The sequence below is a fragment of the Bombyx mori genome, chromosome 5 (assembly GCF_030269925.1).
Source record: "Bombyx mori chromosome 5, ASM3026992v2".
In the NCBI taxonomy this organism is placed as follows: domain Eukaryota; kingdom Metazoa; phylum Arthropoda; class Insecta; order Lepidoptera; family Bombycidae; genus Bombyx; species Bombyx mori.
Window position 1 is genome coordinate 9,072,714 of NC_085111.1, and position 13,889 is coordinate 9,086,602.

The 13,889-nt window shown below is 35.2% G+C and overlaps 2 protein-coding genes and 1 non-coding gene across 3 annotated transcripts in view; all 3 read left to right on the top strand.

The window, feature by feature from the left end:
• Window positions 1-289: 289 nt before the first annotated feature.
• Window positions 290-371, top strand: TRNAS-GCU (transfer RNA serine (anticodon GCU)). Its single transcript has one exon. It is a non-coding gene; the product is annotated as a tRNA-Ser (tRNA).
• A 1,197-nt stretch (window positions 372-1,568) lies between these two features.
• On the top strand, window positions 1,569-12,001 carry LOC101738136 (uncharacterized). Its single transcript, XM_004930161.5, has 13 exons — window positions 1,569-1,864; window positions 3,598-3,844; window positions 4,393-4,570; window positions 5,220-5,365; window positions 5,670-5,971; window positions 6,355-6,614; window positions 6,699-6,897; window positions 6,969-7,238; window positions 7,322-7,516; window positions 8,584-8,739; window positions 8,952-9,177; window positions 11,120-11,310; window positions 11,506-12,001. The coding sequence occupies exons 2-13, from the start codon at window positions 3,609-3,611 to the stop codon at window positions 11,640-11,642; spliced, it is 2,496 nt and encodes an 831-aa protein (XP_004930218.1). The 5' UTR covers window positions 1,569-1,864; window positions 3,598-3,608; the 3' UTR covers window positions 11,643-12,001.
• A 599-nt stretch (window positions 12,002-12,600) lies between these two features.
• LOC105842683 (RING-box protein 2) overlaps window positions 12,601-13,889 on the top strand; it is a 37,191-nt gene continuing 35,902 nt past the window's right edge. The window contains exon 1 of the mRNA XM_038010963.2: window positions 12,601-13,483. Within this exon, the coding sequence (XP_037866891.1) occupies window positions 13,330-13,483 (154 nt within the window). The 5' untranslated portion in view covers window positions 12,601-13,329. The remainder of the gene's footprint in view (window positions 13,484-13,889) is intronic.

Consider the following 13,889-nt stretch of genomic DNA (forward strand, 5'->3'; position numbering starts at 1 on the left):
CAACACCGTAGATTAAGCTTTTAACAATACAGTAAGTATGTTTAAAAATTGTCAAAACCCTTATTCACCATTTCTGAACCAAAAACCGAATTAGTTTTAAAGTAGTAAACTAGATGGCGCTGTTATCAATGACCTTTCAAAACGAAGATCATAATTTTATTAATATATTATGTGAGCTTTAATTAAATTTTTAGCATTATATATATGCATATTATTACTAAGTTTAAAGTTAAATTTGTCTATACGAACACATAAGTACTATTTAGCTATTTATACACTACCACGACATGACGAGGTGGCCGAGTGGTTAAGGCGTTGGACTGCTAATCCAATGTGCTCTGCACGCGTGGGTTCGAATCCCATCCTCGTCGGTATTTTTTATAAATCTGAATCGATTTTAGACATACAGGATCGTAAATTAATACATATATGTCTAAAAAGTCTGTTTTAACAATTCTTCTATTATGGTAAAAATAAGAAACATCTCTCTGATTCTAATTAACATAATTAATTGGAAAGTCGATTTTTATCTACTGCGTATTCACACAGAAGGCATTAAATAAAAAGTGGACTAGACCTCTAGTAGTCCACCGTATGGTTCAAAAATGATTTAGTGGTCGCATTACAAGGACAATTGACAGTTTAGAAAACATAGGTAATTAATTATAAACGTTGAAGGATTTTTTTTCAGTAGACAGAGCTTCAAGAGCTGTCTGTACCTCTGTAAAAGTGCGACAACTCATCGAGAGAAAACTCAAGTTGTTTGGCGACCGACTTTTGTGTCTTAAATACCTAGATGAAGAACTCACGGATCTAAATTAAAAACAATTGAAAGTTAAAATATAAAACGTCATAAAAAAAAAAAAATTAAAATGTCCGGTGCACAGGTATGAGAAATGTAAAGTGCACATTTTCAATAACGTTCAAAGAAACTAGCAGAGCGACAACAATTTTAACTTAATCACAATTGTTCAGCTTGTTTGTTTTTTAACTCATTTTTTTTTTATTGATTAGAAGTTATTGTTCATCACGTAGGTACATCACATTTATCACGTTTTTTTTTATTTTAAAAATTAATTTTTTTTATTACAATAACACAATTTTTTTATTACAATATTACAATATCACGTTTTGTAAGATGAAGCGGATGTGTTTGTTGGTTAGTTTAAGAGTTTGTGACGTTCTTACGTCGTTACAACGCAATCGAACCTGATCAAATTATGCATACACTTTAATAGATGCACGAATAAAAAAACAGGGTACCATTCATAAAGAAAAGTACTATTCCGGGTCAAGTTACAATTAAAAGTTTTTTTTTTTTTTGGCTTGTTTGGGTGGACGGGCACACAGCCCATCTGGTGTTAAGTCCCACCCTTCAAGCCGAAACGCATTACTGCTTCACGGCCGAAATAGGCGGGGTGGTGGTACCTACCCATGCGGTCTCATCAGAGGTCCTACAACCAGTGAAATTATAACGTTAATACGGAATCCTTGGTGCATTGTCATAAATCCGCATTTATTTCGAATGTCTCAGCACAGTTTTCACGTTAATCAGTCGTTATCATTGTAATCGCCAGCAAAAACAGATACGGACGGCTCTAGCGCGTATGGCTATCATTCGTTACAAATTTATCTAGACCTGCTTTCATTATCTTATCGTAGATATAACTGGCACCCTTTATTTTACAAGTTGGCTATGTGTTGGGCGCGTCCGGACCGAATGAGGCCCTTACAAGAGTTGCGAGTTTTTTATTCATAAACAAATAACGGAGGAGAAAATTTGTGTTTTCATTTTACGTTCGTAAATGATAAACGTGTTTAGTGTACTGTTTTAAAGAGGTTTAAGTGCGGAGTTTTCTCGAATGTAAGTCCAATTTCATTCGTAGTAGGTATTGTTGTATTATCCTTGCATTGCGAAAGCTTAGAAGTTGATTTGTTAGTATTGTTGAGTTTCAAACGAAAAGGAGCTCAAGCCGGTATGCCGTTTACGTTTTGTACAAAAGTCACATGTAGCCCAATTACCGAAGTGGATCAAGGTCAACAAACAAGTGCGTGAATTAACCAGACATAATTTAAGCAAATACAATGTTAAGTACATTGTATCAAGACATTTAATCAATGATCAGCGTATTCTTTTCTCGCTTGCATTTAGTAATCTTAAAATTAAGATTTTCTTAATAGTACCTACTTAAAAAAAAATTAGTCACTGGGTTCTCGGTTAGTAGATATGGTCGACGTTCGGTAATCTTCGACAAAGACGGATATAATAAAAAATTAAAAAAAATCTGCATTTCAGATTTTTAATTCGCTGTGCTCTTTCAATAACATTTCGATGGTGTTTAACTTAACTAAATTGTCTACGTTCATAGTTAGAATTGTATCTTTTGAGCCCTTATCAAAACTAGAGCATGCAAATACACATAAACCAATGTTCCAATTCTAACTCGATAACGATTACTTTATTCTTTTTAATCAACGACATTGCAACATTCTATTATTGGTCATATGTTTATAAACTAGCATATAAATTATTGAAATGTGTTTGTACTGAACGCTATAAAATATACAATGTATTTATTTATATTCTTTCATGGTTTATCTCATATAAAGAGGATATTGAAGATAAAAACCCCGACTAAATATTAGGTCCTAAAGCAAAAACTGTTAAAACTGAGACCTTAGAACTATTTTCTCAAGGTAGGTGGGGCGGCATTTACGTTGTAGATGTCTACGGGCTCCGGTACCTACTTAAACCAGCTGGGGCGTGAGCTTGTTCACAATCTAATCAATAATAAAAAAAGGTAAATAGTACCAATTAGTAGGCAACAATTCACAAATGTGTAGAAGGCACTTCGGCCGCTCCCTGTAACTAGTAGGTACCTGTAACATAATTGATAAAATATCATGAATGCCTTTTGTAATTCGTCATCGATATAGATAACATTTAATATGAATGCCAGAGAATTGTTTCAGAGGTGCTAAACAAATCTATATTCTTAATTTAAATTATGTTTAGTATTAAATGCCTTACATTCACGAAACTTTACAAAGCTACAGATACATTTTGATAGTATACCAAGAATTCACGGGTACATATCCAATTAGTAAGGGTTATTATAACGCGATTTAACGTTTTTAAGTAAATATCAATATTGCTTGTCACCATCACGGTCGCCGAAACTCATTGAGAAAAATGTTCAACAATAACAATGATAATATTATGTTTAAAAAATTAATATCACTGTAGCTACATATAAGCCGTCCCTGTATTATTCAAAAATCGATCACTGAAACCGTGAAGTAAGTTTTTTTTATTTTTTTTTATTGCTTTTTATTGATGGACAAGCTCACAGCCCACCCGGTGTTAAGTGGTTATTGGAGCCCATAGACATCTACAACCTAAATGCGCCACCCACCTTGAGATATAAGTTCTAAGGTCTCAGTATAGTTACAACAGCTACCCACCCTTCAAACCGAAACGCATTACTGCTTCACGGTAGAAATAGGCGGAGTGGTGGTACCTACCCGTGCGGACTCACAAGAGGTCCTACCACCATTAAAGAATTTAATTAAAATTTCGTTTTTATTTTTTTCCAGAGATCATCACGATGTATTGGCTACCATTCTTTATGGTAGCTGTTGTGGGTACTACCCACGGACAACTAACGGCGCAGTCCAGTATCGCACCAGAGCTACGGGAATGCTATTTTGATCCCATACTGTTAAACAGAAACAATCTCCCTCCGACCACAATTCCTGTTCTCATTGACATCATTCGTAGAATCGAAGATAATCCTGATGTGAACATGGACTTAAGACAACTGTCCGCGTTACTTCTTCACACGTAAGTACCTACTCCAGTCAAGCAATAGTTTAATTATTCATTTTTAAGACTATTATTAGTTTATTATAAAAGAACAACTTAAATATATGAATTCTAAAATATGTAAAAAAATATAGCCCGTCAGTGTTGGGACGATTATAAGGATTCTAATATACATTTTGTTGAGGTGCTTAGAAGTGTGGTTTAAAAAACAAACTCTCATACATTAAAACTCAGAGGATTACAGTAATTGTTTGGACATTCGTGTTGAAATATTTTAACAAGCTTGTAGTCTGCTGGTTGAAATAATACTCAACATCCCTTTAATAACGGCTGTAAAACATTGTTGTTTGATCGTATCCCAATTTTGAAAAGTATGTTTTTAATCACAGAATTTCACCTTTTATCGCTATGTGATTGTCCCATTTTTTGCTGTACCTTCTTGCTTTTTGGTATGGAAATCATTTATTCATTTAGTGGTACCTAAATTACCATAGATACGCTAAATAACGACTAATTATTTAAATTTAATAAACATTGTTATAGTAGTAGAAAATTTAAAATTGCAGGTACCGCCAAGATGGTATAGAATTTCACCAGCCGGAAGGTAATTTAGCCATATCTTCGAATGTGATACCGTTTGCACCAACCTTCCACTCCTTTCATCGTCACAGGCTGCTACTAACAAGACTCATACCTAGTAATTTGCAGACACTTGGAAATACAACTGTTAATTCAGTGCTCAAGGTGGGTTTGTTTTAGAAAAAATTATATTACCGATTGAGGATCGGATACATCAATCTGTGTAAATTGAACTAAATTAAATAGAAGCAGTGAGTTAATGCGTTATTATGTGTATTTTAGGACTAATAAAAATCTTCTACTTTTACTTGCCCTTATCCCACTTCTTTTTTTTAATTGCTTCGATGGCTGGACGAGCTCACAGCCCACCTGGTGTTAAGTGGTTACTGGAGCCCATAGACATCTACAACTTAAATGCGCCACCCACTTTGAGATATAAGTTATAAGGCCGCAAGTATAGTTACAAAAGCTGCTGCACCCTTCAAACCGAAACGCATTACTGCTTCACGGCAGAAATAGGCAGGGCGGTGGTACCCACCCGTGCGGACTCGCCAGAGGTTCTACTATCACTAAAATACCACATAATGTAGGCAGCGGCTTGGCTCTGCCCCTGGTATTGCTGAGGTCTATGGGTAATGGTAACCACTCACCATCAGGTATTGGCCACACCACAAGGGCAATAGCAAAAAAAATATAAAAAAAACATGTGGGATCGGTGCAACGTGTCCTCTTTTCATGCTGCACCGGGATTAGGCATAAGTCGACTTTTGCAATTTATATAAACGATTCCACATAATTATTAAACAATTTTCAGTGCACTCTACATCACATGTTGTCGACAACCGTTGACGCAAGACTGAGAGGAGATGAAAGCAATTGTAACCAGTTGTCACAGTATCGTGCGCTAAGAACAGGACGATCAATTAGCGATGACGTTGAAATTTTAGATACTTCCTTACTGTGAGTGTAAACTTTCATAATTCATCATCAGCTCACCGTCGTCCACTGCTGGGCATAGGTCTCTCCCAATCCACACCAATGAACACAGTCTCTCCGCAAGGTCACCGGATAGCCTAGCCGGGAGTTGTCACAATTATTTAATTAATTAAAACTCAAACACTCCTTTCCCTTGATTAGTTAAGGATTAAAATAATAGTACAAATAGACGAGACTCTTTGTATTCTAAATTAATTATCATTAACATTTAAAAATGAATGCAATTATTGAAATAAATAATAATTTAATAAACAACTTTTCTTTTCAGAAAAACTAATGATAAAAATGGGCAAATGCGGAATTTTGATCCAAACAGTGACGTTGAGTATACTAGTAATTACGGTAGTCTTAAATCTGAACGCCAATTACTCGGAGAAAGTCAATGCCCACTATTAGATGGAGTGATTTTCACCCAATGGGGAGCTGTATCAGGGGGAAACCTCATAGCTGGTATTGCGGCAGGTGCTCAACCACAACAGGTTCCTGTTCTTGAACTTGCAAAAGGATCTGTTTTAAATTATCCGAATGTCCAACAAACTGTGACTTCACTGTATCCAGCAACACTCTCAGGTAGATAGAAAAGGAATTGTAAAATATGTTAAAGATTACAAACCTACTATTTATTTTAATTTAAAAATGTTGGTGTTTTGTCCATACCATACAACCAGCAAATACATTTTATCCTACAAAGAAATAAAAACAAAAGATAAAGTCAGATACAATTATAATCGTAGTAATTATATGGATAGACATTAAAAAATATATTAAACTGCTTCAGAGCAGGAAACGGGAATAACAAAATGTCTTTTTCGACTTTTCCATATATACTTAGTTCAAGTTGCAGTTATCTTTGGGGTTCTATTTGGGGTTGTGTGAGTGAGAAGACAACAATAAAATATAAATTTCATCAAATTTCTCGCATCCGATGTTACCTTATTTAAATATTTTTTCAGGTGATTTGGCCGAGGCAATTCTTATTCAAGGAACTGAAAGAGGCAGTTCATCAATTTCGATCGGTACAGCAGGAAACTGGAACAGCACTCAAGCGCCTAGACACTTCATGATTCACAGCCGTGTCAACATAGAAATGACCGATCCAGAAATCAGAGGAGGCATCGATGGCTTTGTTCTCGGCAGTGCAATAACCTCAGTTTTAGGAACTTTTAGTTCTTTGAGACTGTCGCAGCTGTTGGACATGTATTATACACCGCGGGTAAATAAAAAAAACAGCGTTCTTAAAATCAATCTGTTCGCATTGTTTTAATAACTGAATATATTAATTATTTATTATCTACAGAATGGGATATTTAGTCAAGCTTTTCGTGCATGTAACCGTCGCGAATTGAGTCAAACGCATATCACAAATCAAAATTTAGCTGGGGAAACTTTTGCCTTTGCTGCCGCTCTTGATACGAACATGCCACTTAGAGGAACTATAATGGGTGGCCTCGAGCAACTAGTGAACAGCGCAGTCACCAATTTCCAAACATATTCTAGTAAGATTTTAAATTATACTAATGTTTAATTACGATTATTCTTTATTAATGTTATTTATATTTTATTTTAGCTAGCAATTTGAACGACTTAAGCTGTGTTACCTCAGTAGCAACGAGCCTGGATTACAGATTAAAAACGAATTTGTATATAGTTCTTGACTCATCATGGCCATACCAAGCAGTGTATCCGGCCATTGCATATTTAGTGGATTCAATAGAAGTAGACAAATTCGGATCGAGCATCACCCTGCTCAATGCATTTGATGGTAGTGTTGTTGTCAACACAACTTTCTCGCAAGTTGAATTCCACTCTAATTACACTTTAGCGGCACATCAATCAAGTGAGTATGAAAGAAAAAATTGCGATTTTAATTGTTAATTAACTGACTACAAAAATATATATTTAATTTCACTTTTATTTCAGTGCTCAATGGAGTAAATCTGCAAACTAGTCTGACAAACATCAGAATAATGATGCAAGACCAACTTCGTAATGAAAGCGCAAGAAATTACGTAGGAGGAAATTCAACTGTAGTGTTGTACCTCATCAATACCGGTCATCTACAGAACAATGAAATAGTTTTTGAACAAGCCCGACTTCTTAATGAAACAGTTCCGGGTAATTATTTTTATTAACGATTTAGCGAAATGAGCTTAGGTCCTATCTGATTTTAGTCAGTTACCGTAAATACCTTTCTTACTGGTGACAGAGGGTTTTGTGAGCCCGCACGGGTAGGTACCACCACCATGCCTATTTTCGCCGTGAACCAGTAATGCGATTTAATTTGAAGGGTAGGGCAGCCGCTGTATTATGCGAAATTTATATTACGAAATTAGGGTCATGCATGTTGGACTCAGTTTCACGAAAGTAGTTTCGATATATGCGAAAGTAATTTCGTAAAAAAATTAGTGTCGCGAAATCCACAGTATCGCAGTAACCATGGCGCCATTAGCATCAAAGCTATATTTTGCTATATTCAATGTAAATTTAAAAAAGACTCAAGAAAAGAAAAAAAAAAAGACGATGGTAGAGTCGAGGATGGTTAACAAGAAGGCATTTAGGTGCAACGAAGTCAGTCTCTGAATTAGCTAGCAGATGAAGATCCTGACCGCTATAAAAACTATTTTCGAATGAGTGAAGATAATTTTATTTTTTTACTGTTGGTGTTTTGGGTCCCAGAGACACTCTTGTCGCTGATATGAAAGCGCAGGCGCTTTCGCGACACTAGTTCATGTCGCGTCTACACTACAAAATTAGTTGCGTGACACTACTTTCACCAAAAAATCGCGTAGGGCACGAAACTTATTTGCATTCATGAAATTAATGCTTGCATTACGAAAATATTAAATTACACGTGAAACTGTTGGTAAAACTGATGTCACGAAACTAATTTCATACCATTAATTTCGTAATGTAAATTCGCCCTTAAAAAACTGAGACTGAGAACTCACGTCTCGGGTGCATATTGCAAGCCCTTAACTAACATCACCAACACTTCAATAGTAATATAGAGGCTTTTATGATTCAAGCATATATTGGAAAATACGTGAAGATTATTACGTTAGCAGTAATCGTATCTGCTAAATTACGACTATTGCGACTAAGATCCTTTGACTACTTAGTTACTTTATTTAAAAAAGGCCTACAGTCATGATCACTGATAAATCTTTTTTTGTTGAATTTAGATTTGAGGCTACTTTTTGCGACTGCTACGAATCAGTTCGATAACATATGGAATTTGGTGCGTGATATTCACAACGACATCAGGGCGGTATCTTTGGCTACAACAGGCACAAACGTACCAATAGTCATGAGCCCAGTCCTGGAAAGAATTCAGTCAGGTAAGGATTGTGTGTTACTGTTGTTTTTTAGCGTGCAATTCATTATTTTTATTCTAAAATTGTATCATAAAATTGTAGTTTGTAATATTAAAATATAATTTTATGTGTGTGTCTTGTGAATTTAATAACAAATGCTTTTTCATATTACAACTAATGTAGAAACGAATATAAAAATAAGTAGATTTAAACAAAACATTATTTTATTATTGCAGTTGGAAGAAGAATTGTGAATCCTCTTTGTGGTTCACAGTTTGTTGATCAATTGTCAGGCACGAGACAGTTTGACGACTTCGTGGAACCTGGTTATATTAATTTCTACACAGTTAGTCCCAATTACTTTTATGTACACAATGATAACAGAAGAATCAGAATTTCTCGAAGTGCGAGTGGGGCTGGAAGTCTTGTTGTGTGTCATTCAAGAGCTGTTGCTCAACCAAGGTATTATGTGTTCGTTCAATATATACTTAGTCTGGCCATAAATACCGTTACAAAGGAAAACAAAAAAAATTCTATTGCAAATAACATTTATTACTTTTACAGTGTGTTAGTTTAATACATAAATATAAAACAATTTAAAGTATAAAAAGCTTATTCGAAGTGGTCTCCATTGGCTGCAATACAGTCCTTTAAACGTTGAGGCCAGTTATCAATAGAACCACGCACTCTTTCCATGGGATTTTTTTTTCTGCCAATCGGATTGTTTTAGGGACTCCAAATTATCATGGCGTTTAGAGCAAGCCGTACTCTCTAAAACTGACCATAAATCATAATCCAGCGGATTAAGATCGGGACTAGACGACGGCCAGTCTTCAGCTCTGATGAAGTCCGAAACGTTCGTTTCCAACCAAGACTGCGTAGACCGAGCTTTATGACCTGGCGCCGAGTCTTGCTGGAAACACCATTCTTGATTATTGAACATGATGTTGTTAAGGGGCTTCATTACCTTCTCAAGAATGGTATCTTGATACACTTGTGCCGATGTTTTGATACCTTTTTCACAAAAGTATGGCTCCGTCACTCCTTCATAGCTAATACCCCACCAAACAATCACTGAAGTCGGATAGTACCCACGTAGCACTCTGTCGACTAAATGGGAAGCTTTCTTAGAGCTTTGAGCATAAATACGGTCATTTTGTTTGTTAAAATGTTGCTTAATTGTAAAAATTTTCTCATCCGTAAACAAAATTTTTCTATGACCTCCCTTTGCGTACCGCTTCAGTAGTTGTTTCGATTTTACCTCCCTATTCTCTTTTAAATTATCAGTCAAGAAATGACCAGTACGTCTCTTATGGGCTGCAAATCCTAAGTCATCTTTTAAAATACGCGACATGGTTCTAGTGCTATCTTCATCTCCCAAGATAAAATCTTTTGCTTTCGGACAGGGTTTCTTCGAATTCTTTCCCTTACTGCTTTAACCACCTTTTTTGAACGAACACTACGTGGAGGGCCAGATCTTTTTCTGTCACAAACAGAGGAGATCTCATTGCACCTATTAATAGCCCGGTACACAAACATTTTACTAATACCAAGCGTATGGAGAGTTTTAAAAATTGCATTTGGCTCCATACCTACTTTGTGTAATGTGTAATGCAATCACAGCGATTCGGTTCTCTTTATCACCCCACTCCATTTTAATATCGCAAAATATTGTACAATGTATTGCATTGCAATCATATAAAAACGACAGATTCCAAATTCAAATGTAATATTTTTTTATTTTTAATTGTAACAGTATTTATGGCCAGACTAAGTACATATAATTTAGAACTCATATAAACATACGTATCTATGTATATTTTAATTCAGTTATTCCGTGAACGTAGTTAAGTATTCCTTAGATTTTTATAATTTTTTCTTAATTGCAAAACATGGACAAACAAGTTCATGCTCCACCCGGTTTTAAGAGCTTATGAGAGACCATCGTAATACCCTTAAACTTCACAGTTAAGTAGAAATTTCAAAGGAGCGGCCGACAATATTATGACGCTCCTGGACACTCTTCTGGGGTAAATGCAGGAATCCGGGCAAAAAAATAATAATGGTCTTGGTATTTAGAGTTTACAGATCACGATACACAACGCAGTTCACAGGTTAATTACGATAAACTCAGCATTAAAAAAACAACGGACAGTGCTTGCCAATTCCTTCCATTCTACCCTATCTAGACTCTGCTTACGTTTACAAAGTTTTGTGACGTAAAGAAAAGTAAATATTAAACTTGTAAATGTAATTGTGGTACCAAATCGTGCGGGCTCACAAATTCGTTCTTGCACCAGTAAATGCCAGTAGACGATCGCTTTAGAAATAGTCTAAAAACGCTGTTGCCACGGGAAAAGGATGGTATTATTCGAGATGCCTTTAAAAATTCTTTGACTTCCAGACGCAACACAACAATAGTAGGACTTGATCCAAGCGCAATAACTTGTGAGAATTTGGCTTCCACCGGAAATATTGAAATAAGGCTGCAGAATGCTTGCGACAGTTTTTGGACCATAGGATCATGTCCACCACTACACATTTCCGTACAATCAGAAACTGGTGGTGTTGATGCCACAAGCGCGATTTGCACAGGTATGATTTACATCCAAAATTATATGGGTATTTTACTAATATTAATAATAGTTATGTCACTTTTTAATTGAGTACCTAGTAAGTATTGACTAATAAGAGATTCATTCAAATTATATGTTTTTTCCTCTTACACCTTTTTTAACAAATTTCACATAAAGAAATGGTCATTCCTAATGGACTGTTTTTTAATTCTAGATGCTTCGGTATGCAGATTCCCATACAACATTAGATATCAAGTCCAAATTGAAGACCTGGGGTGTTTTAGTGGAGCATCAAGTCTAGGAGCCAGCCTCGCAATTATTCTGACTTCTTTGTATCTCGCAATATTCTAACTGCGGGTATTAAATTTGGAGAAGCGTTATTTTTTCCTACCGATAGTAATAGTACCAACCTACTTTTAACACAAAACAAATCTATAAGTTATCGTTCATTTTGAATATCGTATTTTGTTTCATACACGTGTAGTTTAAGATTTCCAATTTACAATAAGATTGTACAAAAAGCGTGGCGGAGCCTATTGAGTATAAAACATTAAATATTATAATATATACATATTATAAAAACCAGATATAACAGGGTTTATTGTACTTATTTTATACAAAATATAGTTTCCATATATAATACATTAAGTATAAACGTAGACTTTAAGCAATTTTCGTGTTTTTTTATAAATAAAATCTACTGTAACAAATAGCCTTTGTATTATTTTTTATTCTATATATGTTATTAGTTCTGAGTTATTTGGTAGGTGAGCTCGCGGGGCTCAACTTGAGTGTGCTAACACTGACCGTAGCAAGAACTATGCTTCGCAGAATCTACCACCGGAACCGAAGTACAAACACATCACTAAATCAATGGCCCCATTCATGAAACCGGAAGGCATTACCTACTACTTCGTCATAGATAATGCACTTATTATGTTTATTACTTCGTTAGAGAAATAGGCAGGGTGAAATTCCACAAGACGATCTGGGTCGTTTTCAAATTTGAGGCCAAACTATCGTAAAGCTATCGTATCGTAAACCAAGTATTGTATTAATGTTATCTTATAACATTGTGTCGTAATATGAAAAATTATATGAAGCGAAATGAGACATTAATCGATTGGAATTAATTTCCATCTTCTTTTTCATCGTTCTCTCACCGCTGAGGATCGCGACCACATGTGATTTTCATCCACAGTGTTTGATCATGGGTGGCATGGACCGCATGATATAGACTACCACCAACCAGATCTGACCATCTGGCTGGCGTTCTGCCTACGACGCGCAAAAAAAAGAAGGTATTGCGATTTAGACTATTTATTTATCAAATTTGATCTAACGCTTTTTAAACCTTTTTATTTTTAATTAAGCACGGTCATCCGGCCCCAATTTAGGATTCCCTGTGTTACGGGTACCAGAGACTACTAACATACTTATATACGTTCAAATATATACATATGTATATAGATAATAAACACCCAAACAAAGAGCAAACAAACTGTTCATCACGCAATGTTTGCTCGATGTGGGAATCTAACACATAACCCTCGGCGCAACAATCAAGGCCGCTAGGTACTGTACCTCCGAGTCAGTCCTAAACAGTCCAATATGTCATGCAGTTCAACTGACGCACAGGGTACATCTGTAAAATACGTTTACGGTTGCTGTTACACTAATGTTATGAATTAACCCACCAACGCCATCTAGTTTCTTTTTGTTAACTTTAAGCCAATATTCCCCGGATTAAAAAACTCATGGGATGATTATTCATTCATTAATTGCGTGGATGTAATTCAGAGTTTATACGAACATTACGTCGAAGATTACTCTTTAAATTAAATCTTTATCAGTATAGGCTATTTCCTTTTACCGCAACAATTAGAAAAGTCAGTCTGTCAAAGCTGTCACTGCCACTTCAAAATCTCACCTGATTATGTTTTTAAAAATAGTAAACAAGTCGAGCATTGTAAATGTACGCATTTAATTTTCAATAGTTACCTTAAATATTTACCATAAACATTAAAACGCATACATTATGTCCGGTGAAGACTGTGATGGTATGGACCGTGGGGATAACGATGGTCCAAAATCCGATAAAATGTTCACATTGAAAAAATGGAATGCTGTTGCAATGTGGAGTTGGGATGTTGAATGTGATACTTGCGCTATTTGCCGCGTGCAAGTAATGGGTAAGTTTTTAATTATTTATGTTGTTTATGAATCAATTCATAGATATTCATCAAAGTGATAGTGAGTCAAATTTATTTAACAAATTAATTGCTTGGACAAGATGACAGTTATTTTCCAGATTAGAATATATAGAACTATTAAAGAAAATATTACTACCCTACTATAATCATATTACAAGTAATATTTAGTGTGCTGTGCCGATCATAATTAGAACTAGATTTTGAGCACTAAGTATGTTTTCTTAAAAGTATTTTATTTTTATTTTAAGTTAAGATGAATGTTGCCAATTAGCATTGAGAGTCATTACTTTTTTTAAAATGATTACATTATTTAGGGATAGAATATAATTACTAATATATTAAACAAAACAGTAGTAATATTGTTCTATCAATGTTATATATTTGG

Bases quoted from the DNA above. Each gene is read 5' to 3' on its own strand.
- LOC101738136 (XM_004930161.5), top strand. From the start codon at position 3,609: ATGTATTGGCTACCATTCTTTATGGTAGCTGTTGTGGGTACTACCCAC. The intron at 8,740-8,951 runs GTAAGGATTGTG...TTATTATTGCAG, and splicing joins CCTGGAAAGAATTCAGTCAG to TTGGAAGAAGAATTGTGAAT. The intron at 9,178-11,119 runs GTATTATGTGTT...TTTGACTTCCAG, and splicing joins AGAGCTGTTGCTCAACCAAG to ACGCAACACAACAATAGTAG.